The sequence below is a fragment of the Polypterus senegalus genome, chromosome 6 (assembly GCF_016835505.1).
Source record: "Polypterus senegalus isolate Bchr_013 chromosome 6, ASM1683550v1, whole genome shotgun sequence".
NCBI lineage: Eukaryota > Metazoa > Chordata > Cladistia > Polypteriformes > Polypteridae > Polypterus > Polypterus senegalus.
Genome location: NC_053159.1, coordinates 98,267,668 through 98,293,988, shown reverse-complemented (window position 1 = coordinate 98,293,988; position 26,321 = coordinate 98,267,668). Strand labels below are relative to the sequence as shown.

General features: G+C 37.6%; 1 protein-coding gene across 2 annotated transcripts in view; it reads left to right on the top strand.

Annotated features, from left to right (window-relative positions):
* clip2 (CAP-GLY domain containing linker protein 2) overlaps window positions 1–26,321 on the top strand; it is a 112,933-nt gene that overhangs the window by 23,143 nt on the left and 63,469 nt on the right. For both annotated transcript variants that reach the window (XM_039756633.1, XM_039756632.1), the window contains exon 2: window positions 107–319. In XM_039756633.1, the coding sequence (XP_039612567.1) occupies window positions 211–319 (109 nt within the window). In that variant the 5' untranslated portion in view covers window positions 107–210. The remainder of the gene's footprint in view (window positions 1–106; window positions 320–26,321) is intronic.

Sequence of the window (26,321 nt, the reverse complement as noted above, 5' to 3'; positions counted from 1 at the left end):
CACATTATTTGCCTGTTCTGTCTTTGATGACATTATTTTTAAAGATTCTGAAGTAGTGGTCAAGTTTTACTTCATCATAGTTGAAAATGTTCATTAATTTCTCTAGGCATGGAAAGAACTACCTCTTCAAAGGGCCAAGGCCTGACTGAGTGACTGCTGGCATCCTGAAGATATCCCAAGAAAAAGAAACCAAAACCAGTAACAGTAAGGATGCTGAAGCCTAGTGGCCTAAAGATCCCCAGCAAGGGCCCCAAGCACTCCAGTCCAGTGGGAAGGTCGTCTACTGGGTCCACATCCAGCACAACTGCTCAGAAAGAGGGTAAGGATTCATCATGGCTTTAACTATGTTACAGTGACAATGTATATTCACAATGATAATATACTGTATGCTTTCTCACTTTCTGCAATTTTGTTCTGTTCTTAGTTACTATTCTTAGATGCATTTAAACTTAGTAGGCATTTGACTCCACAATTGGGTGCAAAGAGCACTGAAACTGAACTTGGAATATGAAATGGGGACTTTAACTTGACTCATCTTAGCTACCAGTAAGAGACTTTAGACATTTGTAGAAATGTTCGCTTATTGTACATCTGGTCTTAGGACACTTGCCCATAGGTATCCTACTCAGACATATTGTAATACAATTCACATAAAACCAGACTCTGGAGGCATTTATAAAAACTTTCACTGTGCAAGAGACTGAAAGCATCGTCGATGACATGCAGGCTAAGAAACAACATTATTTCACTAGCCTTAGCTGAGTGATTTCAGTTGGAATTAAGACAGAGGCTTGACAACATATCTAAACTGAATACACTTACTTTATACAGCCCTGTGAAGCTTGCTGTGAAGCCAGCCTGCATGAAAGCTAAGCAAAATATATAAAAATACAGCATCTCATGTAAAACTATTAAATTACCTTTACTCAGAGACTTTCACAGCTAGCCCTGCAAGTTGGGACTAATTCTTCATGAGATTTCCTTACTTTGTAAATGCTTTGTTTTTTTATACTGGTTAGCTCATTCCTGTAGTGCAGTACTGCTAGTAAATGTCCTTCCACTGCTCCTCCTCACAAGCAATGTCTGCTTACAAACACATGTTTTCTAGACTGGTTTCAAGTTAGTGACCTGTTTTGACTTCTTCATTTTGATGTGCTTTTTTCATCCTTTTCAAGAAGTTTTAGCAAAAACTGAAGAGCAATCTTCTGCAGAAAAATTCTTCTGGGGTGGCTACAGGAAATTAATGTGAAATCTTGAGGCCACTTCATGCTCCATTCTGCCACACAGTGTTGCAGTGATATACATTAATCTTCTTCAATAAAAATGCAATACAGGTTTTTCCTTCACGAGAAACTGCAGGAGCTGTCATGAGATAGAAGTCTACCATTGGTCCCTTTATTACTGATGAATGTGCAAATATAAGTGAGGTTGAATGTGCACTTGCTTAAACGCTGATTCACCTCTACAGCCTGACCTAAGCCAACAGTAATGTGCTTCCATAAATGGACATTAAATCTAATTTTCTCTCAATGAACAAATGACAAGTGAGCATGCTGATGTTCGAAACAATGCTGGCAGTAAGTGAAACAAACAAAAGTCTCAAGGTCCTTGCCTGATATAAATAATGTTCCCTGCAGCCTCCACAGTGAGATAACACATTATAGTCAGGGAATAGAGTGGTAAAAAGTCTAATCTGTAAAAAGAAGTCTTTTTTGTGATGAATAGCAAATTACTAACTCAGCTTCTTCTACCACAACTTTGGTACGTTAGAATTTCTACTTCTAACCCAGGTATCTTGACAGGAAATTTGTGTAGACCAAGTACAATAAGATATTCTTCCTGCATATCTACATACCATTACAAATTCACAAAATCATTTGGTAATAATGACTAATGAAAGCGACGATCCTATGGTGTGTTTCTACATGGATTTTCAGGTAGTCTGACTAAAGTAAGCATCAGATTAAGCCAATTTAGAAAAAAAATGGTAATTTATTTTTTTCTGTAACCAGCTGGAAAAAAAAAGACTCTGCTGTCTACTTCACAGAGCATTTACTGGAGTTACCATTTTTGAATCACGCTTTTCTTTACCCACTCTCGCTGTTCTTCAGTGACATCAACCTGTCTTTTATTTATTTGAGTGCAAATGATTACTTTACTAACAGAAACTAAAAAGGCATTTGTTTCTATGTACCTCTCGTGCTTCTTAGACTTTACCTTGACAAGGATCACCTATAATGCACATTCGTCTCTTGCCCCAGTGAATGCACATTTGATTTCTTGAGTTCTTATTTAGAAATGCTTGTTAGAAAACTCACTTGTGGTGCTGGATACAAGGTGTAGACTGGAAAAACCCATGGTGTGTCATTGCTGCTAGCATCGCAGTAGTAAAATTACTTCGTACAAGGCCTAATTTGAAAAAGGATGGAAGGATGGATAGGTCTTACACTGTTCTTATCCAGAATAAAGAGTTTAAATGTTTTTGTAAAAATGTATGTTCATTAGCAGTGGTTGCTGTGAAAGATTAAGCTTACTTGCAGCTTAATTATCTATGCAAATGAGTGCTCATTTTACTTTTGGTTAACATTAGAGTGGTTCAGAATTAGAATTGGCTTAAACTTGGGTCCGTGTTAAACATGGGGCAGCATTTTGACACAGTGGCTAGTGTTGCGGCTTCACCACTTTTAAGGATTTACAGTATGTTAAAAATCTCAGGACTGCTTACTGCCTGGGCATTTTCATGTTTTCTCCATGTCTGTGTGGGTTTTGCCAGGGTATTCTGGTTCACTCCTGAAAAGATGTGTGCATTAAATTGAGTGTGAGCGATTGTGCCCTGTGATGAACTGGTGTCCTGTCCAGAGGTGGCCCTTGATCCACCACTCAGTGCTGCAGAGATGCTTATGACATTGATAGACGCCAGCTTGGAAAATTAAAGAATGAGCGATTATTCAATTTAAATATGGCACATACATCTGTAAGAGCCTAATGTGCTAATTATCAAAAAAGGCATTGTAATGCTGATTGAATGGGGAACGTTTCATATTCTTCAAGCAAAAATTTTGATGAAAAACATCTGGTGATGAATATTTCAATTTTAGGATTATCAGTTATCATCACTTACCAGCATGTACACGTTACCTGAATTTGCAGAGGCCTGCACTAAATGTATGCAGCTGCATTCAGTTTTGATATGACACATTGCCATTGAGCCAGTGCATTTTTATATGAAGTTTCATCACAGTGAATAAACACATTACAAAATAAGACTTGCAACATCCAGGCCTAAATTAGTTAAGAAAGTTGTTAGGAATATTTAACTACACAATGCTCTACCTGTAACCGAGTTTCTTTCCTTGCATATTGTACTACAGGAAACAATTAGTTTCTTTATCTATGTGTATTTTTTACTTAAAATACTGTCCACATTTAATTTAATATAAAACTCACACACTAACTCACTCACTTATTCATCAACAAAAACACTACTTCACATTTAGCTAAAAAACTGAAATTTGGCAGGATGGTATATCTAGGGCAGTAGGTATTCACTAGAAAAAATCATTATGATATGACAATATTCAGGGTTAAAGACCCCCAACAGAAAAATTAAATACCCCAACATCTCAAAACTGCTTTGACGAATTTGATTGAAATTTAGAGGCAATGCACTGAAAAAAGTAATCTAAGCAAGTGGAAAGACATTAAATCCCATTTTCCTTATTTTAGTTTTGCTGACTTATGAAGAAATGTGTATTTTAGATTGTTTGACTTATGTTAAGAAATTTTGTCAAATTGCTGACAGATTTTTTTGGTAAATAAAATCAAACTCACATTTTAAGTTTTATTTTGTAGATTTTGCATATGCATTTTTGCAGTGTGTAGAAAAAAGAAAATTAGCTGACACAATTTTTGTATTTGTTGTTAATAATGCTGCAGCAAGCGTGTCTCCAATCACAACAGACCGTCTGCTTAAGCAAAATGAAAGAAGCAAAGCTTGAAGAACACGTGTTCAGCAAATGCTATGAAGGTCAATTGTTTTCCAAGTGCTGTGACTGTAAGCATAGTCAATTTCGTGCAGCAGATCCAGTAGGAAAGTTAGTTAATATATATTACCCCCTCTATCCTCCTTCTTATCTGCAACCTTATAGAAAACTCCATTGTGGTGACTACAAGTCCCATAAGCCAGTGGGATGCTCCACAGGATTTCATCAGCACTCACAAAGTTTAAATAATAGCATCAATAAAAGCAACATGTTGTCAAAGGTAGCCAGTGCTTTGATTTTTTTTTCCAACCACTTTGGGAAGACAATTTCATTGTGTCACTGGATTACATCGTTTATCTTAGAGAACTGTCTTTTTTTCTTGTCTTGAATTATGTTTAGACTTGTTGCATTTACAAAAGGCCTGCACCCTTTTCTAAGAAATGTGTTGTCAAAACCAGTGTATGCAGTGTTGCCAAACCCTTAAAGAGCTTTCTTCCTTTCTTTTATTAAAACCTCCCAAACCCAAACACCTGCTTTTAGTAAGTTTCATTATTGTAACGTATTCAAAAAGAATCTCTCTCATTTTGATTATCATTAACTATTGTAATATTTATATTTGACATAATCATGTATCCAGAAAGTGTGGGCATGTACTTCATTTTACTCTGTCCACCATATATGACAATGAATATAAAAATTACATTACATTTTTTATCATTAAGTTTGCAATATTAATAAAGGTCACTGTTATTTAAAGTTAAAAAGCAAAGAGAAAGTTTAAAAAAGGAAGAAACAAAAAACATGGCCTACTGGAGCCAAGTCACGATTGAAGAGAATGAGGCGCAATTTGTTTGTACAGCTGATGGAGGTTTTTTTTTTCAGAATGTGATAAGAAGAGAATAGAACAGTGGTTCTGAGTGAATAAAGTTATTTAATAACTTTCTTTTTGGTAGATATTTATTCAAATCCATTGTATACCGAGATAGTACTAATGTTAGGCTTTGATGCTAATGGAGAGTCGAAATTTTTAGCAGTTTGTAGTTTTGAATAAATAAACGTTTAATCAGTTTTTCAATATTAATGAATACCGGAATTTGGTTGATGCCCTTTAATACAGAGTTCTGCTGCAATCTCTTTCACACCAGTGCCATCAAGGACTGTGTGTAGCATGTTTAACAGTAAATAGCTCAAGTAAACTGCTGATATTAGTCCCTGGCAAAAAAAAAAAAAATACAAATATTGTATGTAGAAGAGTACTGAGTTACTTAAGCACTTCTGATATATCAGCTTAGCCAACAGCGCTATAACTGAGGCCCACTGACTTTTTCAGGTGAAAAATTTCCCAGGTGACGCCAGGTAACACAGCTAGTATTTTATAAATGGCGTTCCTCAGTGGAAACTATACTAAAGCAAGTAATGATAGAATAAATAGCCACGGAAGATCAAACAGATGACAGGATAATTCTATTGCAGAATGTTTTAGGCTTTATCTTTAATGTGGGACTGTGCAGTTTATGAAATTATCCACCCATTCATACATTTTCAGAGCCAAAGTCTTTGTTGGTAACATCAGACATAAGGAAAGAACCAGTAGTGTCATTATTGAAGTGCTTTAGCCCCTGATTTTAAGCGTCCAGACCCTGATCTCTGAGAGCCTTCACTCCAACCTTTCTAATAGACTTAGGCTTTCAGCCTCTGATTTTTATGCCCATCCCAAGAAGTTCATGAGGACACCGAACAATTAACCCCCCCACCATTTAATTGACAGCATGAAAACTCCATGAAGGGGACAAACTGCTGTTCCACCAGACACGTATTTTAAATTAATTATCAGCGACAGTTGGGGGGTAAACCCCTATAAAGTGTTGAAGCCAGTGATGTCCCTGGAAAGAAGCAGCAGTGGACGGGATACCAGAAAACTGTCAGGGTTTCTTTATTAGATTCAAACAACAGCAAAAGTGTAAATAAATTATTGCTTTAAATTACCATATATTAATATGATTTGAGTTACTGATTAATGTTAATGGCATTAGTGAACTAAATGTTGACAAGGGTAATGATTGCATTTTTGTTCATAAAATGAAACATCTTCTACTTTTGTTTTTATAACTTTTCAAAGTTTCAAGCCCTCTATCTCTGTTGAAACCTTTGTGTAATCAAATATGCAGTACATTGTGAAAATTCTCTTCGAAGGCACAATGCTGTTGTTAGCACGTGTGTCCGATGACCCTGGAATCCTGGTGCTGATTTCTATCTTAGTTACTTGTTGTGGATGTGTTTGTACATTCTCCCTTTGTCTGCATCTTAGAATATTATACCTTTTATTCATTTACGTTTACCCTTTTTTATAGAACATACATTAGTTAGCCCTTCGGCCTCACAGCTCCAGGATACTTGGTACAAATCTTAGCTCAGTCACTGTCTGTGTAGAATTTGCATGTTTTCATATATAAAACTAGTCTTTAATATGGATTTGAAGATGTAATTAGCATAATACAAGTGAAAATTTATTATGGATTGGTTATACAGTATTTTATGTAAATGGTATACTTCTTAGTGGATAAAGATGTTTTAATTGCTAAATTTTTGCTTGTTCTTATGAGCATTCTCCTCAAACCTATATATTTGTTTCACCAGATACTTACGTTTTGTATCTTTTTATTCTTTTTTTGTATTTTAAATTTTGTTTCTTTTTATTCTTTTTTTTGTATTTTAGATATTTGATAGAATGACCAGTGGGGCCTGGGCAGCCTTTTGGTCTCAGAGGTTATTTTTTGTTTTTTTTTTCCTTACTGGCCATCACACCCTTCATATTGTTTATTTGATTACTGTTTTTATTCTTTGTTTCCACTTACTGCCATTTGCAAAGCATTATGAGTTATTCTCTGTATTGGAAGACACAACTGTATATAAATAATGGTTGTTTCCTCTCATATGTCACACCTCCAAAAAATCATGCTGTTATCTCAAGGTGAGTGAATGTAGGTGTGCACGCATGAATAATCACTGTGATAATGTAGCATTGCTTATCTGTGATGTTCCATTTGATGTTTGTTTTAGTTTAGTCACCTATTGACTGAAATGCAGTTTCACTTAAGACCACACCAGTATGCGTGCATAGTGATATAGTAGCTACCCGCATAATAAATCCATTCAATTCTGTCTCTTTTTCCAGTGGACATCTGTGAATCTTTCATTTAAAATTATTTGTAATTATATTGTGACTAGCTGAGATTAAAATCACATACTGTATATATTTAACATGGTTAAATTAATGTAATTTTTGGTACTCAAAATGCAGTTTTAATGAGACAAAATGTAATTGACCACATCCGAAATGTTTTCAATTTTAACTAGTCAAAATTAAATTACAAATATGTCACTCTTATTTTTACTAGCTATATATAGTTTGCAGATACAGGCTGTTTTTGCATAGTTAAAATGTAATTTAGAACTTTCAGCCTTTTAATTATGACTAATCAAAAGAAGTCATTCAATACTAAAACACTTGCCATTCACACAAGTGTTATGTTCTTTAAAGGAGAAGCAGTACATGAGAGAAAATATAAGTGTCTCAGTTTACAAGCAAACCCACCCACTGCAAGAGAAAGCTGCTGCATTTGCATTTTAATTCAGTGACTGAATCTTTTAAAGTTTGTGTGATAGGCAGTACTGAAAAAGAGTGACTCATAATATATTTAAACATTCATTAACTACTTGTTGCCTATATACCTCTACATTTCCTTGACATTGTGTGACTTTAAGGAGAGAAATCAGTCATCCTGAAGCTCAAGAGTAGATTACAGCATCTTCACCTCAGCACCATTAAAACAAAACCTCATGAATGCGAAGTTAAAAAAAGAGTATTTATAGAAAAGGAAGGGATAATAATGACTATTATCCAGGCACTAACAAACCATAAGCCTCATCCACTGTCTTAAACACTTTATCTTGCGTGCTTTTCAACTGTTCCATTGATTTGCCCCCTCAAAGGTGAATTCCATCAATGGTCCATAGTAATAATGTCACATCTTTTCTTGAAAACCTTTCAGTGAAAAATTTTAGTACATTAATACTGCCTGATTACTAGTCTGACAATTCCTTGGACTAGCGGACTGCCAGCAATCCATTGAACCTTGGTGGAAGCAGATAGAGTTGATTCCACCATATATTACAGGTTATTACATTACTGTTATCTGTAATAGAAAAAATTTAAAATGTTGCAAAACTAATTTGTAAACGACACACATTGTAAAGGCAAATTAACGACTGGAACCAGCAGAAAAAGACGACTTTTAGGGCCGCAAACAGTAGAGCAGGTCCTAGAAACACAATCAAAAAGTAATCTTAATACAGTATTTATCTTCACAGACACTCAAAACAGTATGTGCCAAAGCATTACACTCCTAAAATGTACAGGCCAATCCCAGGAATCTATTTATGGAATGTGTAGTGTAAAAAACTAAATGATACCACAACAGCTTCTCTCATCCTGTCTGACATGAAACCTAAAGCAACAGAAACTTTGTGTCATGACAGATTGGTCCAAGGAGAGCATACTACATGCTTTTATTTTTATATTTTTGCTCCCTCTTAACATTTTAACAGACAGCCATTAGTTTTGCTAAATAGTGAAAAGCTGCAGATTCAGTTCTCACCACTGAGTAAAAATGCTTCGCCAAGCATGTAACACAACCTGCCTGTGAATATTTGTAGCCACTACTGCTGGGAATGTACAGCACTTTTGGATGCTGACTCCATTCAAGACAACCATAAGAATTAAGAAATTAGAGTAAATACCATAGCCATTATTTTGTTACCAGATTTACTAGTCTTACAAAAGCACTGTTAGTTTGACTTACAGTGAACGTAATTCTACTACTGGCGCTCCCCAGAGAAGAGTATTCAGAAAAGCAAATAGCTCATCAGAATGCTATGGCTGACAGGATTCAGGACTTTAAGTCCTGAACATTTGCTGAGACTTGATAAACTTGACAAGTGATCCTTGTCATACCTTACCATGGCTGACAGTAACAGCAGTTCTGTCAGGTATAAACTGTAAAGCTCTATTCAAGTGGATTATAGCAGCTTAAAGCACAGCATTGCTCATATCGTGCAGGTTGATTATTGACAATTTTTCCCTTTGGACTAGCTGGGCAGACTTAATATATTTTCTGACTCCCATTGAAGTTTAGACTCCAATAATGATATGGAATGAACATAGGCATTTAAATGAAAAATGGCTACATTAAGAAGCACATGCCTAAAGTAATAAACAGCAGACATCCAGCCACATATCAATTTTTTGTCCTCTCTTTCTTTATGGAAGAATTGTCATAGACAGGATGCCAATCCACTGGTGATCTCACTCCCACAAACACCTACACTTCCTTACACTAGCTCAATTTAGAATTGACAATTACCATAAAAGCATGTCTTTAAACAAAGAAGGAAAGAAGAATTGCCAGTAGAATCTCTGAAATGATATAGTAGTTAATTATATATTTTTAATATATAAAGAAAACATCAGGATAAAATATATACTTTGGATATCTGATTGTAAGTTTTTCACTCAACATAATGAAGTGTTGCGATGAGCATGGGATAAAGGAACAGAGTCAGCATCGGACAGGTCAGGATACCAGTACATAGCACAACCCACTCATACTTACTCACTCAAGGTCAGCTAAGATCCACTAAGTATTGTAATGTAGACATCTTTAGAATATGGGAGAAAACTGGGCTTCTTAGAGAAACCCCTACAGACACACTGAGAACATTCAGGAAACAGGCCCTGAATTCAACCAAGATTTATAAAGTTGTGAAACAGTGGTGCAACCACTGTGTTACCAAGTGTGACCATAAAATATAAATTGATTATTTCTGTCTTTTGATGTTTCATATTGCTTATGCTCTGATGTTTATTTCATTTTCTGCATACTTTAATATGCAAAATGCAAGCAGAGCAACATTTTCACCCAGCATGGAAACAGTAACTTTTGCATATTTTGTCACTAATACAAGATGATGATTTCCCTTTGGAGCATATTTTTTATCATGGTTTAGATGTGAGCCAATGTCTACTATCAGCTGATAAAATGCTAATCATGGTTTGAATATTTCATTAGTTTTTAATAAGCAAGGCTTTCAGAGTAAATTTGGGACTACATAAATCAATGGGAGGAACTGGTAGCTGTAGAATCAAATATATCTTTGTGTGATTTTCTCCTAATGTGTATAGCAATTCTTTAGATTAACATAATGTTGGCAATATATAGCACTTGGGGTATGAGGGCTTTTACAGGTACACATGATACATGAAAATCCATCCATTTATCCCTCTGGCCCACTTAACCTAAGCATGGTTGCAGGGAAGCTGGAGTCTTTCCCAGCAAGCAATGGGCAAAAAGAAGGAACGATCACCGGACAGGGTGCTGCTAGTCCGTTATAGAGTGATCACACACACAAGCACACACATTAGGAACAATTTAACAGTGCTAGTTTAGCCGTCCTGCAAAGTGGGAGGAAACTGGAGCACCTGGAAGACTCCCATACAAACATTGAGAGAGAATGCCAACTCCACATAGGGTGCACCTGGGAGTTGAACCCCAGTGTGCTTATTGTGCTGCAGCTACGCTACCACAGCACAACTGTGCCTCCCACAATACTCTTTGTAATTGCAAATATTGCATTTTATTTAGTGGTTTTCACAAATATAATAACCCTAAAAAAGTCACTGTGCACATGAATAAGGGATGAGGCCACTTTATTAGGTAAAGGCTTGAGCAGTCATATTTTGAAATGACATAAAACTACCATACAATACATCATACTGTTGTAAATGTCAGTAGAGATTATGACTTCATGAATATTGTCACTGATGTTTATATGAGGAGTAACATCAGACAGTGTCTTCTTTGTGCAGAGATCCAATAATAATTTGTTCAGGCTCTCCAATGTATATCTTATATAACTAAGTATAAGCAGGAGTCAGTATTATCAGTAACAAAAGTACATAATGAATAATAAAATTAAAGTAAACTAATACATATGTAAAATAGAAATGTAAAAATAATATATTTAAAGACAAATACATTAAAAGAACAGAAAGAATATAATATTCAAAGGAAGATACAATCATATAATTTGAATGCAGAAGTGATAAACAAGTATACACCAATCAGCCACAACATTAAAATCACTGACAGGTGAATAATACTGCTTATCTTGTTACAATGGTACCTGTCAAAGTGTGGGATATATTGGGCAGCAAGTAAACAGTCAGGTCTTGAATGTAATGTGTTGGAAGCAGGCAAAAAAGGCAAGCATAAGGATCTGAGTGACTTTGACAAGGGCCAAATTGTGATGGCTAAATATCTGGATCAGAGCATCTCCAAAAGCAGATCTTGTGGGGTATTCCCAGTCTGCAGTGGTTAGTACCTACCAAAAGTGGTTCAAGGAAGGATAAACAGTAAAACTGCAACAGGGTCATTGGCGCCCAAGGCTCATTGATGCATATGGAGAGCAAAGGTTAGTGTGTCTGGTCCAGTCCCTCTGTCGAGTTAATGTAGCACAAGTTGCTGAGAACATTGTCAGAACACAGAGTGTATCATATGGGGCCATGTAGCCACAGACCTGTCAGAGGGCCCATGCTGACACTTGTCCACCTCCAAAAACACCTACAATGTAAGCATCACATTTGGTCCATGGAGCAATGCAAAAAAGAGACCTGGTCTGATGAATCACATTTTTTTTTTATAGTGTTGCTTGAAAGTTTATGAACCCTTTAGAATTTTCTATATTTCTGCATAAATATGACCTAAAACATCATCAGATTTTCACTCAAGTCCTAAAAGTAGATAAAGAGAAACCAGTTAAACAAATGAGACAAAAATATTATACTTGGTCATTTATTTATTAAGGAAAATGATCGAATATTACATATTTGTGAGTGGCAAAAGTATGTGAACCTTTGCTTTCAGTATCTGGTGTGACCCCCCTTTGCAGTAATAACTGCAACTAAACGTTTCTGGTAACTTTTGATCATTCCTGCACACCGGCTTGGAGGAATTTTATCCCATTCCTCCGTACAGGATAGCTTCAACTCTGGGATGTTGGTGGGTTTCCTCACATTAACTGCTCGCTTCAGGTCCTTCCACATCATTTCGATTGGATTAAGGTCAGGACTTTGACTTGTCCATTCCAAAACATTAACTTTATTCTTCTTTAACCATTCTTTGGTTTGGGAAGAAGGCAAGCCAGCAGAGTTAGTGTGATGATGTTGTGGACAATTTTCTGCTAGAAAACCTTGTGTCCTAGCATTCATGTGGATGTTACATTGACACATACCACCTACCAAAAGTTAGTTGTAGACCACATACACTACAGATATTAATAGCCTCTTTCTGCTGGATAATGCACCCTGTCATACTGAAAAAAATTGTTCAGGAATAGTTTAAGAAACATAATAAAGAGTTCAAGGTGTTGACTTAGCCTCCAAATTCCGCAGATCTCAATCTGATGTTATCTTTGGAATGTGCTGGAAAAACAAGTCCGATTCAAGGAGACCCACCCACCTTATAACCTACAGGACTTAAAAGATATGCTGCTGACGTCTTGGGGCCAGATACCACAGGATGCCTTCAGAGTTCTTGTGGAGTCCATGCTTTGAAGGGTCAGAGCTGTTTTTGGTAGTTGTGGCTGATATCCATCCATCTTTTATGCAACCCGCTATTTTCTAACTACAGGGTCACAGGGATCTGCTGGAGCCAATCCCAGCCAACATAGGGCACAAGGCAGGAAACAAACCATGGGCAGGGCGGCAGCCCACCGCAGAGCACACACACCCACACCCACACACACACTAGGGACAATTTAGAATCGCCAATGCACCTAACATGCATGTCTTTGGACTGTGGGAGGAAACCCATGCAGACACGGGGAGAACATGCAAACTCCACACAGGGAGGACCCGGGAAGTGAACTCAGGTCTCCTTACTACAAGGCAGCAGCGCTACCCACCGTGCCACCATGCTGCCTGTGGCTGATATATGGTATATACGGTAACATACTGTACTTATATATACAATTAAAAGCTGACTGAATCACTCACTCACTCACTCACTCAACAAAAACACTATTTCCTGATTAGTAAAAAGCTGAAATTGGGTACAATAGTATATCTTGGGAAATAGGTATCTGCTGAGAAAGGAAATTAAGATATATCACTATATAGGGGTAAACACACGACCCCCACAATGAGGTTGGTTTGGGGGTTTGACTCGTGGAACTGCAGATGAATTACCAAAAGGTGAAAGGAAGGATAACAGCTGCTTGGCAGTTTAAAAATGCTGCGAAGCACACAGAGAAAGGGTGCACAGCTGTAGCTTAGAGGGAACATAGCTGATTACCCGTTTCAGTTCAAAAGAATACACTTTCCTGTAAAATTGTGTTTTGCAGTGATCATCAACTAAATACAAGTCCCTATGAAAAGGCAGGAATTGATCTAATACAGGAATGTTTTACTCATGGACAATTGTGTACAGCCTGTTCCAGAGTAAGCAGCTCCAGTGACCTACTAATATTATTATTATTATTATTATTACTTGACTGATGCCTCTATCGAAGGTGATTTACAACATAGGAGATACAATTGGTTACATTTCCTTTGTTTCTCCAATTGGAACACAGGCAGGTGAAGTGACTTGTACTTGGTCACACTTTTTTAGTAGTGGGATTTGAACTTGTAGCCTTAATGTTTAAAGTCCTTGGTCCAAAGCCTTAACCACACTGCCTGCTGATAATATTAGCCCTTGGTAAAAAAAAGTGTTATATACAAAAAACAGTTAGTTATATAGTACTTCTGATATATCTGATTAACCAACAGCGCTATAACAGATAGCCGTCTCTTAGGAAATTTCCTGAAGTACCACAGATAGTTTATACAGTATACAGTATATGTACAGTATGTATGTGTGCGTGGCCCAGACACAGACAGGCAGACACGTCAATGTCACCCACAACACGTTTATTACGAAGTGCCATATTTACAAAAGTGCCACACAGACCCCAAAGTTCCCAAAAGTCCTGGCCACAACACAGTGCCTCACTTCTTCAGAGTCAACACGCTGCCTACAAAACACAAAACGCGCTCGGCCCCCCAGGGCCGGCCTCCAGCAAGCAGGCAACTTACCTCCCAAGTCCTGTCTGTCCGAGGCAGCTGCCTCGGCGTGGCCTCTCTTGACACCGCACCGTCCCAGGCGCTCATGGGAGACCACTGCACTCCGGTAAGGTTTGTCGATGTTCCTCCGCACCAGGAGAGCACGTTCTGTAAAACAAAGTCTATAGGACAGTGAAAATAAGAAAGAAAATTATTACATTGGATAATCCAACATAAGCACTCTTAAGCCTATTTCACAATGCAACTGACGCAGGACAGTTTGAATATGTATTTACTGCTTGATGTTTATTTTTTATATTTTAATATTTCTTTCATTATATTCCACTTTCATAGTGAGTCGTTTGTTAATGTATACATGACATTTCTATTATTACATCAAACACTACATTTTGTCAATCTTTGTTTTAAGGTAAAAATTTATTTGATTTAGATGAAAGAATTGTGTTATTTGCATTATTACAAAAGCTTGTAAAATAAACCGAATTGAAAAAAAGAAATCTCTTAAGCCAAGTGCTATAAACTACAATGCACATCCCTTATAAATATAAAGAGCAAGTAGGAAGGTAAAATGACAAATCCTCAGATAATGTAAAACAAAATTCTTTGTGCAGTGGTCTGTAATTTCCCTTTTCTTTACGCATTACACTAGTCACAAAGCAGGTGATAATTATGGCCAAAAAAGGCTGTTGTTTTTGTCGTGGTAATGAGCGCTCTGAGCAGGATTCTTTGGTCCTGATTCTGTCAACCACACAGTAACTGGATTATGGGACTGGCTACGTGGGTGACGTGCACCCGCAAAAACATTCTTTGGTAATAAAACATTTGTGTGGCCCAGGTATGTTTTGGACAGTGTCAATTTGTGAAGACATGCTTGCATACATGTGTTTGATCTGATAGTTTGGCTAAAATATGCATGCACAGCAATGATTCTCTGACTTTTGTTTAGTGTACTGTACTTGCCCATTTTTAGAGTCTAGGACAGTCTCAGGCCCAATTAATGTGAGGCAATTTGGGTCCTGTGCTACACAATGCTTTCTGACTAGTATTCTTTCTGACTTTAGGTAACTGGTATTACAGTAGCAGGTATCGGATTATCTGATGTGTTTTTTTTTTTTAATGTAGGCCATTTCATAGTGGCTGAAAACAGCAATGTTTACAACTATTTTTATGCAATGGCTTCATTACAAAATGCCAACCATAGTAAGATGTTTCTTGCAGTTTGTAAAAATCCTTTTTTTCAATTTGCTGGATTGTAGAGATCTAGTCTTCAGAGTACTGGGCGCAACAGACTTGAGAGAAAGGGATTGAACAGTTACATTCTTGAAAGTTATCGTCTCTTTCTTCTGAGGTTTCATTTTGCCGACGTGCTCACCTCACTTGTGTATTAGCGGCTGGAGGAAAATTAAAAGGGATACCGTTTTGGCCAATGTGCTCATCTCGCTTGTGTATTAGCGGCTAAGCGAATTTCTGTCTTTTCTCAGCAGTTTCACTTTCTTTGAGCTTCATGCTGTAGCCTCACACTTTCAGGCCAGACAGACAGACACACACACTTTCATGCGTAGACGTTTATATATAAGACACAAAGCAGTAACTAATCCTGCACAGGATGTCAGATAATAATTAATTGTGCATACACACCATTGGGATGTGTGAGCGCAAGACATAGGGCAGTAAAAGCACAATCCAAAATTCAAACCCAGGTCTTCTGAAGGGTGAGATGACAACACAAACCACTGAGCTGCTTTTTCTGGAAGTTAATGATACAAGATTTACTAGTCATTGAAATGAAAAGGTCACAGTCCATCCAGAGTAGCAACAATTAAAAATTCATCTGTGTTGTTAATTCCCTGCTGTATTTTCATAATGGCTGTCTTTATATCTCTCATGCAGTTAGTACAACAAGGCTCTTTTGCACCTTTGAAATCAGTAGGGGGCTGTCAGGCATGCTGTATCTTCACAATTCTTTTGCTGGATTCTCTCTGCCAGCTTTGAAGAGTGGTAAAATCATTTCCTGTTCCACTAAGCCAAGAGACTAGGAAAGGGATAATTTCAGCTTCTTGTGACCAGACAATCCAGCTTACTTTTGTTTGTAGACAATATTTCTAATTCTTCTTCTGTGTTTTTGAAATGCAGCAAACCTACACGTGACAGGCAGTATTGCTCTGTGAAGAAAGTTAAACAGATATCAGAAGGTTGAGGCCAAATTAGCTGCACCATAGCCTTTTTGGACCCTTGTTCTGTGTGTTTGAGGTGTGAATTATAGCTTTATAGGGTCATTATTGTCACACGTACGGAGTGCAGTGAAATTCTTACTTGCATGTTTGTTACCTTTTCTTTCTTATACTTTGCCGTAAAAGTATTAAACATAATTTAGAATGAAACCTGTATGTGATACATGGGTACCCTTTTCCTAAAATAGTAACAGCCTAGTAAAAAAATAGTATTTGTTAAATAAGTTAATATTGTTGTCTTTTAAAGTTAAACTTTATGCTTGCATTGTAGCTGTTTCTCACTTGGATGTGTGATTCTGTGTGAAGGATGCCATGGTGCAGCTCTGTTCTGCGTGCCCCTGGTGACACGTGGCGGTCTCCACCAAGCATCTCCAAGAGCCAGATGAACGTCTCCTTTGTTGGGGAACATTGGAATTCAGAGCTTGCGACCCCAATGGGAGCGTTCAGGGCACAAAAGGAAAATGAAGCCTGTGTTCTCCTTTCTCGTATTTTATTAGCACCCTCCATCGTCATGGCAACACAGTGGCGCCTGTAACACCAAGCAAAGAATTCAATTCACACCCTTGTCGTATGCCCAAAAAGCCAACAATGAAACGCACAGTGACATAAAGAGAATGGAAGATCAGATATTAATACAATCTAGTCTGTTTGCCTCAGAAATGTTCTGGCAGCAGGACACTTAGATGGTTACAAGACTGTTTAGACATGCTGTAAAGTGTAATATATAAAAAATTACAAGTTACCTCACACATTTTCAGGAATAGGGAACTGAGATTTGAATGCCACTGTTTTCAAATACTTGATAATCTTTTTCCTTTAGTAAGGTGACCCTGTTTCCTTCCTACAACTTATTACTAGAGACAGTGAGTTTTGAAGGGGTCCATCCAGTTGTTACTGAAGCGGCGCAGTTCAGAGACATATGGCAGTTGGAGCCTATCCTAGCAGCTCTGGTCGCAGAGCACAAACCATCTTTGAACACGATGCCAGACTGTAATAGGACATGCTCAGTCACACTCCAGCACTCACACACTCTGGGTCAGGTAATCTAACAAGTTTGCTATTGTGTGTGGAAGGAAAGGAATAAAGGAACAGGGATAAAGTAGAAATTCCACCTAAACAGCAACCAGTCAGTCAGTCATTGTCCAACCCGCTATATCCTAACACAGGGTCACAGGGACAGGTCTGCCAATCCCAGCCAGCACAGGGCACAAGGCAAGAACGAACCCCGGGCAGGGCACTAGCCCACCGCAGATACAGCAACCAGGTCTTATACAAAACCCAATCTCCTAGTGTTATGATTTGGTTCTTTTTTAATTTGTTTTAGCTGTCATCTGAATGTACAAATTTACTTATTGACCTAAATACATGTTTTGGAATATGGAAATTTGAAATGTTCATGTAAAAATACAGAAAAAAATTTCTTTAAGGTTTTGGAAGTTATTTCTGTACCTTTTGCTTTGCCATTTTGTCTTCCATATGGGCTACACCATTTTGTGAGCCATAACACAGGGTCCTGGTTGCTGGGGTGTGTGGTCATGCGGTTCCCTGGTGTCAGTGGTCCGTGGTCATGTGGCTTGCAGTGTCTGATGTTAATGACATGATGGCTTTTAGTTGCTGTTTCTGAGTTTGGAGAATGCCATGAGCATTTGTTGTTTATAATGTCTCCGATTCTAGACATTTTTTGCTATGCAAGATCTTTGGTTTTGGTAATAGTGCAATCCGTTTTTATGTCACAAACCTTGTGCAATTTTTGACCGTGTCTCATCCTACTGGTTCTCCACACCAAACTACTGTCTCACCTTTTAAGTCAGTTAATATACCTGGAGCAGTGAAGCAGCAACACCAACCATTGTGCCACTGCGCTGCGTGTATTTTAAACAAATTTTTTAGCACATTTCACTGATATGCACTGCTGTGTCTTCAGAATGGTGTGATGGATGATTAAGAATCTCCATATTGTATTTGCAGACTCAAAGTAACTGTCAGAGAATAATTATGTTTGAGGCAGATGTGGTGCTTATGAAGGTGATTAAATGATTTAATAAGTTATAAAGTTGTTTGCCTTACTTTTCATTCTGTTTCATACTAGTCTTAGCACAGGCTCTTAGTTTGCCTGTCCTAAATCTTGATATGCAACTTTCATATACTGTACAGGTGTAAGATATGGCTTGTGGCATCTCTCCACGTCTTGAATAAAGGGACGTAAAAATAAGGAACTCGATGCATCAAAAAAGATAAACACATCCAATCCTAACTGCCCCCAGGGTCTAACTACACAGAGTTGGATCCTTGAGTTTCTGGTCCGGTACTTTTAATGTACAACCAAATACTGCTTTTCTCACCTCCCACTTTTTTTCTGTCGTAATCCTAACCTATTACTCCTGCCATTAGCTTTGCCCAAACTGTCCTCCTACACTCAAGAAGGCCTTGAAGTAAATTTAAACTAGGCTGCGGAATACAGGACGCTCTTACTGTTATATTAAAACATTGTTTTAAGTGTATTTTTGTGTATTTTATGGTTGTCCACCTGTGTTTTTTTTCATTTTGATTTAATTTGACAGAGTTTATCTTTGCCCATGTCTTGTTTTGTTTATTTACACAATTCAAACAAATGGAATGACCAGAGAGAAGTCACTTAAACAGGCAAGGGAACATAACTAGAAGACTAAGAGTGACAACATTAAAACTAATTGAATCTAAGAACCATAACTGAAAAAGAAAATCAACAAGTCAGGCAAATAAGGAAAATGTGAAAACACACTCACCACGTGTTTTATTGGAATCCGTCAGACTCCAATAAATACAGTTCCATCTGGCATATTTATACTGACTCGACAGCATGATGGTTGACAGGAAATGTGTATCATATTTCCTGGCATCCATAGTTGCAAAATGGCTATCACAAGACAAAATAGTGGAGGCTGGAAATAAAAAAACTGCCAGTGAGTCTTTTAAAAATAATTTAAAAACTTATGTACACTGATTCAAAAAAAATATTCACAAGAACAAAACATGTGACAAGTCAAAAACCAGACATGTTTTGGAGGTGTCACGTGACCACAATCATTGTACTGATGACATCATGGATGTGACAGTGTATATATGACATGACACAATGGTCACAGTATGCATCATCTATAGGTGGGTACAATTCAAAATCAACTTTCCTTTAGTGTAGTTTTAGTAATTTCTATTTTCAAGTAGGCTCTAATGCTAGGTTTGTGGGTCTGACTTTAGCTTTGTTTAGCTTTGCATTTCGTCTCCTCAATTTGTTCTTGGTTTCTGACCAGTTTTATTGTCTGACTGCTTCTCAGTTGTAGTTGATCATCCCCTGGTTTACTATTTTCTCACTATAATACCCAGACATAACTTATGTTCCTACACTCAGGGGGTTTGCAGTCCCCAGTCCTCAGGTACGTCTCCTTTCTGAAATGACTGCTGAAATATGCCTAATGGGGGTTTATAGATAACATGTTTCATTTCTTTCAATACAATTGGTAAGATCCCATCAGGGCCAGGGGTTTTATTTGTCTTCAGGGTATTATCTATTTTAAAATCTATGAACTCAGAGTTTTTTTATTCCACTTGTTTCTACATTTATCAGTTATTGGTTTTTTTTTTAAAAAAAACAAGTCCATTATTGGGAGTATTGGGAAAGGTACTACAAAAAGAACTTAATTTCCCAGCAGTTAGCAGTAGTGTGCAGGAGCTGCCAGGAGAAGGCCTTGTTTGACTGGTGCACATTTTACAACAGCAGCTGTAGTGGCTGTTCTGTTTGATGTTGATCAGCAGTACAAAGGCACATGGCTTTTCTTTGCAGATAGCATATCCTAGTATGATGTGCTTCATCTGCTTAAGATAAACATATCTTAAGAATAGCATTTATTGTATATTCCATAGTATCATAGTAAGATTTCTAAGTTCACCCAACAAAGGAACATTAACAAAATCCTCTTGCTGGATTCACTTCTTAGGTTAGAGGCAGCCCAAGGCACACCAGACTAGAATTCCTTGTTGTATTTAAATGGAAGAGTCTCTATGGCAGCCTAAATGCTGTTTTTTTCCTTTATTGAGCAGCAGAGTCCCCACTCTCTCAGCTTTGAGCTGTTCACTACCATCTCTCAGCCTAAAACTATCGTGGCCACTTACAAGATCTCCATGGCTCCTCTGTCATTCTGAATAGAGGGACAGGCATTCCTGTGAACTGTTAAATTGCCCACCTGTTAACATCCTGTTATCTGCTCAGACACTACCTTGGTCATTGCTCTCTCAGTTGTACTGGTACACCTCCCTGTTGCAATTCCAGAACTTCATTCAAAATAGAGTCTACCGACTCTTAGTGGTCACTCTCTTTCCACACCTTCAAGTTGCTATCTCCCCTGATAGTTGTGGGTCTTACCTTCTAATAGAAGTTTATTCTATAGAAGTAGTACTTCTCTGTATCTTTTGCCATATTAATGCTGCATTGTCTCTGGCAACCTCCTACCATCTGGGAAGCACTTCAGACATGGTTTCGATATAAAATTAATCACAGGCATATAGAGAAACACAAAGAAGCATCTGCAAATGTAACAGTTAGATGAATGTGCCTAGGAGTAAACAATAAGAGTTGATAAACAAGACATATGAGTGAATTTCAGTGTGGTATTTATGGAAGAGCCTGTAAAACCAAAACCTTGAAATGTAAGAGGGAAATGTTCATGGATTTTCTTGACAGACTTGAGAAAAAGTTACATGGATTAGCATTTACTAAGAATACCTGAGAATACTAGGGTCTAAAGAGCTCAGATGTTTGTCATGTTGATACAAGGAAAGCTATGATCACAGGCAGGCTAGGTTTTAAGGATAATTGACATGACAGGTCAACAATTTGATCTAAGTAATAACTGTGATAGCAGAAAAAAAAAAACACGAAAGAAGATTTACAGTAATCCAGCCTAAAAATAATGAAGACTTGCAGTATTGCAACAGAGAACAAGTGGTAGGATTGGACAATGTCAATGTTCTGACTACAGCTGAAAAAATACATATTTTATATTAATATACTAATGACATTTATAAATCACACCATCATGTTATTATTAATGTTAATCTGCAAATTTCACTTTACCATTTTTACAGCAAATAAGATGTGCTCATTGGTGATCTTGTTGACCAAATATTTTTCTGGAATTTCGCCATGTGCCCAGTGCCTCATAATATTTTGCGTGGCTAGTGTTACATCACAGAGCTGTACCAACTATGCCAGTGGTTCTGAACCTGTGGGGTGGGCCCCCGTAGGGGTCGCAAAGATGTGAAAAAAAGAAAACAAGAATCAAAAATAGGAAAAAAGCATCTGTTGAAACCAAAACAAATTAACTTAAACTACATTCTGATACTAGAACAATAAATATAGAGTTAGATAAATGTCGATAAAAGTTAAGTAAGTATAATAAAATATGCATCTACATTTCAAAAAAATGTTAGGCGGGGTGTGATTAAAACTGTTATGAAAACTCGGGTCGCAAATACTTAAAGGTTGAGACACGCTGAACTATGCACAGAACTTTCTGTAGTGTACTGTCACCTCACATTTTACACTGCTGCCCAATCTGCTTTGTGCATGTGTAATGCCACAACCCAATCTGTACTCCAGCTAGATTTGCTTCTCACATGCATTAAAAAAAAAACAAAAAACTTGCAGTTCTCTGTTTTCTTTTGATGGGTACTTTAGATGACCATAATAAGAATATTATGAGTAATACCACCAAATATGTAACACTTATCACCGTGCGCTCACTCACATGTCACGTAGTTAAACTTGTGTCCTGGTCGAATGCATGCATAATTAGCCATATAGCACAGCCATAAAGGAGTGCTCGTCCTTCTTCTTCTTCCCAAGTCAGAAAACACATGAGACCCTGTGAAATAATAATTACGTATAAATCAAGATATTTTACTATTTACAAGGCCTTTTTTTCTTCTTGATTAAAAAAAAAAGTTAGAAGCAGATAGATCTGAAACAAAAAGGAAGTTCTAGCTGTGGATCCATAACTTCAAACAATACAGTAAGTCTGGCCAACAGCAGCACTTCATGGCATGGCAAATGTGTACTTTGAAAATTGGAACTCTGTGGCTGCTGTTTTATATATATAAATATACTGTATATTTATTTATTTATTTAACTTATTGCTAGTGTGTAGCCATTTGTTGTATGTCTGCATCTTTTTCTTTTTAAGACACAGTGGTGTATTGGTAAGCACTGCTGTCTCACACCTCAGGTCACATTTTTGTCCCCAGTAATTGTTGGCAGACATTTCCCTAGCCCTCAGGGAGCCTTAAAAGACCTTTGCATCATTATAATTTAGCTCCTCCTTCTCCATTGGCTTCATGGCATTTTGCTGAGTTTGGCAAAGTTCCTGAATATTTCTCAATTTCATCGAACTAACTCATCAGTTATAAATGCTATATGCAATATTCAGAACTCATAATGCTGTCTACTATCACACCCTTGAGCTGTGAATGTTGTAAATTGGGCTTTTTGCTGCTTAGAGTTTATTTTACACATTTGACATTTCTTGTTTATAATGTTATATGTTTATTAATGAATGCGGTCATTGTTGTTATGTGTACAGAATACAGTAAAACTCCTACTTGTCCTGGTCAACATGACACCACTCTGTCACCATGATTAGTGCATGTAACTACCTTACCTCAAAATTTCTGTCTTCTTTAACTGAAAAATCTGAGAGCATGTTTTTCATAGAAATATTTTAATAATAACGATGTCTAACATTTAGAGTTAGATACATATGATTTATTTTTATCCTTGTTAAGATGACCTCCTCATGCCTCCATTTTGAAAAGTTTGAATTTATCAAGGTCAAACCCATCTTGCACTACACTAGACTGGGTGTAGCCTATTTGTTTTTTAGAAATGGCTCCATTGCTGGTCAAGTGGCCTGTCTGATTAGGTGTGACATCACCAGTTATGTTCAGCAAAGCAACATTATTTAAGGCAGCGTTTCCCAACCTCGGTCCTGGGGGCACACTGTGGCTGCAGGTTTTTGTTCCAACCAAATTCCTAATCAGTGACAACACCTAATAGCACTGATCTCATTTAATTAGCTAGTATTCTTTTTCTTTTATTCTACATTCAGAAAAGCATAGCAGCATGATTTTTACATTTATAAGACATTTAGAAATATTTTTGCTTTTGCTATAGATTTAAATGCTTAACTCTCTTTTGTTGATTTCATTATATTTTGCCCTTTCTCTGTGCAGTTTTTCTCCTTCTTTGTATCTTATTAATGACAATTAAAATGAGCCGAGCAGACATTCTGGCAAACAACACTGAATAATCAAAGGCTGCAAGTACTTTAGCATCAGACCCACTAATTAGTAAATAATGGATTAATTAAACAATTAGAACACCTAGAAAAGTAGAATGAAAATCAAGATGAAAATATTGTTAAAAAGAAAAAAATACATTATTCCCATATAACTGCTTGGTACATTTTAATATATATATTGTAAGAAGATGCTATATAGCGCCAGACCCAACACAAATTGGACACGGAGGCACGTTTAAAAATAAACCAAACATTTATTTTCTTCAGCTGGAGGTCACGACTTCCTCGTAATCCCTCAAACCACAACATAGTCCCAAGCACAGTAACCACCACAAAACACTCTCTTCTCTCACCACCACTCCTCTTCTTCAGCAAGCTTTGTCCTCCTCCTCCCGACTCTGGCCGCTGAGAGGTGGTCGCTGGCTCCCCATTATTGGGTACCCGGAAGTGCTCCAGGTGCTTCCGGGTAAGGTGAAACCAGCAGCACCCCCTGGCGGCGCCTGCAGAACCCCACACAGCTGCACAGAACTCCATGCAGCCTGGGGAAGTCTGAGGCACTGCTGCAACCCAGGGAGGCTGGCATCTAGCATCCAGGGGGAGATTCAGGGCTTCCCACCCTTGTCCCCCTGGCAGATGTGGTTAAGGGGCATCACGGCCACATATATGTTTTTTTTACCAAACTTAGTTTTCTAATTTCTATATTGTTCCCAAAACACAGAACTTGGGAAATAACACATCACTTAATTAGCCCAGGAGTCCAATTAAAAACAGAAGGTGGTTGGAACAAAAACCTGCAGGCACAGTGTGCCCCTGGACCGAGGTTGGGAAACACTGCTTTAAGGTGGTGGCACAAAATATATGGTATCCTAGTTGCAGGTTTTAGACATGAAAATGATCATTCTCTGCCTAGTGATCTTTTAATTTTTTTGGAGTGTTTTTGATTTCCAAGCTCCTTTCTTAATTGTTCAACAAAGATTTTTGTCTAATATTAATCGGATTGACAATCAATATTTCTAATCTTTTCCTGGTATTGTGAATTTGTTTTTCTCCCCCAACTTTCCTTTTGCCTTTTCTTGCTTCTAGGCTTTTGCTTTTTTTGGCGTTAAGTACATGTTACTTAGAGTAAAAAAATCTATATATTTTGGATTCTTTTCATTCCGTTCTAGCATCAAGCCTTTGTCCAAGTTTTTTGGTTCATTGCGTGTGTTGTCCTACACAGACTAAACTTTAGAGTTAGTTCTTTCTGTTAGTGTTATATAGAGTTGAACCAAAGTTCAGTTTTAGTTTTAGCTCTAAGGAGTTTACATTTTCAGGGAGGCTTTAGGAAAACAAACTATTAAAAACTTGGCTGAAAGTTTATCTTGGCATAGGTAAATATTGCTAAAAGGGCAACAATAAACTAAATATAGTGTGCATCGTTTTCAAATAATGTGCTGAATTTTCTTATTTTAAGGGAAATGGTCTAGTTAGCATGGTTGAATCAACATTTGAAAAATTCTGCAACACTGTCTTCATTTTTGTAAAGATGCCTGACCCGGCTTACTGATTAAACATTTTTCTGTGTCAGCGAGTGCATTTGTCTTCGTTTAATCATTTTCTTTCTGCTGCTTATCTTCAATACCTATTCAGATAAAGTGACAGTGAAAACTGCCAAAATATATTCTGTACATATTGATTTTAGTCAGTCAGTCATTTTGGATAAACGTGTTTACTAAATAAAGCCAAACAACAATGATGATAATCTGTGGAAGTGGCTCTCTGATCCTGACATGACATACTGACTCCACTGGAGCATTTTAGCTCAAGTCTGTTGTGCTTTCTGTGCAGCAGCTGTTGTGAGTATCCATTCAGCATCATTTGCTTTAGAAACAACTAGATTCCAGCAGTTTTAATGGCATTAAGATTATCTATCTGAAAATGTGTAAAGTAGTGAAATAAATGTGTGCTATAAAAAAGAAAATAAATTTCATTAATATCAGAAGAGGGCGGCACGGTGGCGCAGTGGTAGCGCTGCTGCCTCGCAGTTAGGAGACCCGGGTTCACTTCCCGGGTCCTCCCTGCGTGGAGTTTGCATGTTCTCCCCGTGTCTGCGTGGGTTTCCTCCGGGCGCTCCGGTTTCCTCCCACCATCCAAAGACATGCAGGTTAGGTGGATTGGCAATTCTAAATTGGCCCTAGTGTGTGCTTGGTGTGTGGGTGTGTTTGTGTGTGTCCTGCGGTGGGTTGGCACCCTGCCCTGGATTGGTTCCTGCCTTGTGCCCTGTGTTGGCTGGGATTGGCTCCAGCAGACCCCTGTGACCCTGTATTTGGATTCAGCGGGTTAGAAAATGGATGGCTGGATGGAATATCAGAAGAGAATTAACATATCTGGTGTCATTACCAGACTGCCATATAAAACGTAAACTTTCAGAAGGCACATATAATATGATCTGAATTGTTGGTGTAACAGAAATATTTTCCAAATATATCACATTCTGTAAAGCATTAGTACAGTGCCTTGGAAGTTTCCACATTATATTGTTATATAACATTAAATCACTGGGGATTTAATTTAGGTTTTTTGACATTGATCAACAGCATTAAAGACTCTTTAATGT